The 1,708-nt window shown below is 46.2% G+C and overlaps 1 protein-coding gene across 1 annotated transcript in view; it reads right to left on the reverse strand.

The window, feature by feature from the left end:
* Positions 1-1,682, reverse strand: part of LOC104810440 (probable beta-1,3-galactosyltransferase 14) — a 2,719-nt gene extending 1,037 nt beyond the window's left edge. Inside the window, exons 1-4 of the mRNA XM_010536741.2 lie at positions 1,132-1,682; positions 499-651; positions 321-403; positions 123-223 (exon numbers count right to left, since the gene is read on the reverse strand). Coding sequence (XP_010535043.1) covers positions 123-223; positions 321-403; positions 499-651; positions 1,132-1,490 — 696 coding nt within the window. The 5' untranslated portion in view covers positions 1,491-1,682. The remainder of the gene's footprint in view (positions 1-122; positions 224-320; positions 404-498; positions 652-1,131) is intronic.
* Positions 1,683-1,708: the final 26 nt, after the last annotated feature.

A 1,708-nucleotide genomic window follows, 5' to 3' on the forward strand; every position in this document is an offset into this window, starting at 1 on the left:
CAAGGGTTCATACCTGCAAAATTTCAATTGATTCAGTAAACCCCAACCACTTGTGTCAGCATCTCGAACCACAAAATGAAATGGGGTCCTTCATGTTAAATGTTTGATGGCCTTCATTCTCACCATTTCAGTTTCGGGTCTGTGAAAACTGGACCCTTTTTCAAGCATCCTAAATATGTCTGAGTGTGAGTCCGGTCTTTCGCCAACAACAAAGAGAGCCGATCTGCAGAAACATGAACTCAAAACGAAAAGTCTCAATAGAAGCTCCAAGATTCTCCAAAAGAGATTCATGGGTACACAGAATCACAAGGACAAATCACCTGGCCGCAAGTATATATCATCATCAGCTTTGACGTAGAATTCAGAATCATAAAGCGCATGTGCAGCTTTGAAGAAAGCAAGTCTACAGAACGAAAACAAACAGAAACCGGGTTTTAAAGCTTTACATATTAATCTTCTAAAAGATGTACGGAAACAGGAAAGGAGCCTTTCACTAACGTTTTGTATGGGAGCTTACTGTACTCCTCCTCGATATCTAGCAGTATAAAGTCATCGTATTCTGCAATTTCCTTCCTCAGCTCAGCCATTTTGTGCTCGTCTTTGGTTTTGCCTATAATAAATCTGAAGGCCAATCCAGTTGATTCTTCCAAGCTGCAGAACAGAAAGATGAAAACAGTGAAAACCTTCAAGCTGCAAGAATCAATGAATAGCTCAAACGAAACCATTAGACTAATGCCTCGAGGATCAGGAGCATCCACCATTTCGTTTCATCTGGATGATATTACCAGCTTTGCTGGCTCTGAATTTTGCATATCCAATCTGCATCTGATCAGATTCCTTCAAGATTTGATAAATTACCAAATTCTGAATCCTCGTATCTATTCATGCCACAATTTAGGCAGATTGCCTGAAGATTGGTCATGCATCTATTTCCAAGATAGAACCAATTTAGACGATGGATCAGCTCAACCCTTGTACCAAGATGATTCCGTGAAAAATCCCTAAAGCTAAAAAAGAGAGCTTTCTGTCCAATTTCCATCTACCCAAACAGGCATCGATCCGTGAAGATAATCGAGAACAATGGCGAAACAATTCATTGATCAAGAGAATGGAGAGTGATAAGATCAGTACCGTCTAAGCCCGTCCGGATCCGACGGCATCCATGTCATCCTAAGCGCCCGCCTCCGACCAGCTGAACCGAAACCGGTCTGAATCCCGACGAAACCCATCACCTTGTGCCTCTTCACTTCGCCACCGGCGCCATTTCCGTTTCCATTACCGGAGACGTCCCACACGACGCGAACCGTCGCCGGAGGGGCGTTCGAGAGGCAGTTGCGGCCGACGAATCGGAGGCCCGGAGAGAGAATCGCGGCGAGCCCGAAGAGGAACCCGGCGATTCCGATGGCGAGGGAAGTGAATACGATCAGGACCGTCGATCGGCGCGTGGAGAGAGATGGCCGCGCGTGGAAGAGCTTCGGAGAAGATGGCATGGTGGGGCTGGATCCGATCGGAGAAGCTTACGCTACGAACTCATTCGCAGTGCTCCGGCATAGGCTTTGGAGGGCGTTTCCGACAGTCCTTCTCGAGCTTCCGTTATCAGTCGTCAATGGCGACGGTTTTGTTCCACCCAGAGATCTGGTTGATTCAATTATCCGGATTCAGATCCTGGTCTCAACGGGGAATACACACCCTCCAATATATATATATA

This window comes from Tarenaya hassleriana, unplaced genomic scaffold (genome assembly GCF_000463585.1).
Source record: "Tarenaya hassleriana unplaced genomic scaffold, ASM46358v1 Cleome18, whole genome shotgun sequence".
Lineage (NCBI taxonomy): Eukaryota > Viridiplantae > Streptophyta > Magnoliopsida > Brassicales > Cleomaceae > Tarenaya > Tarenaya hassleriana.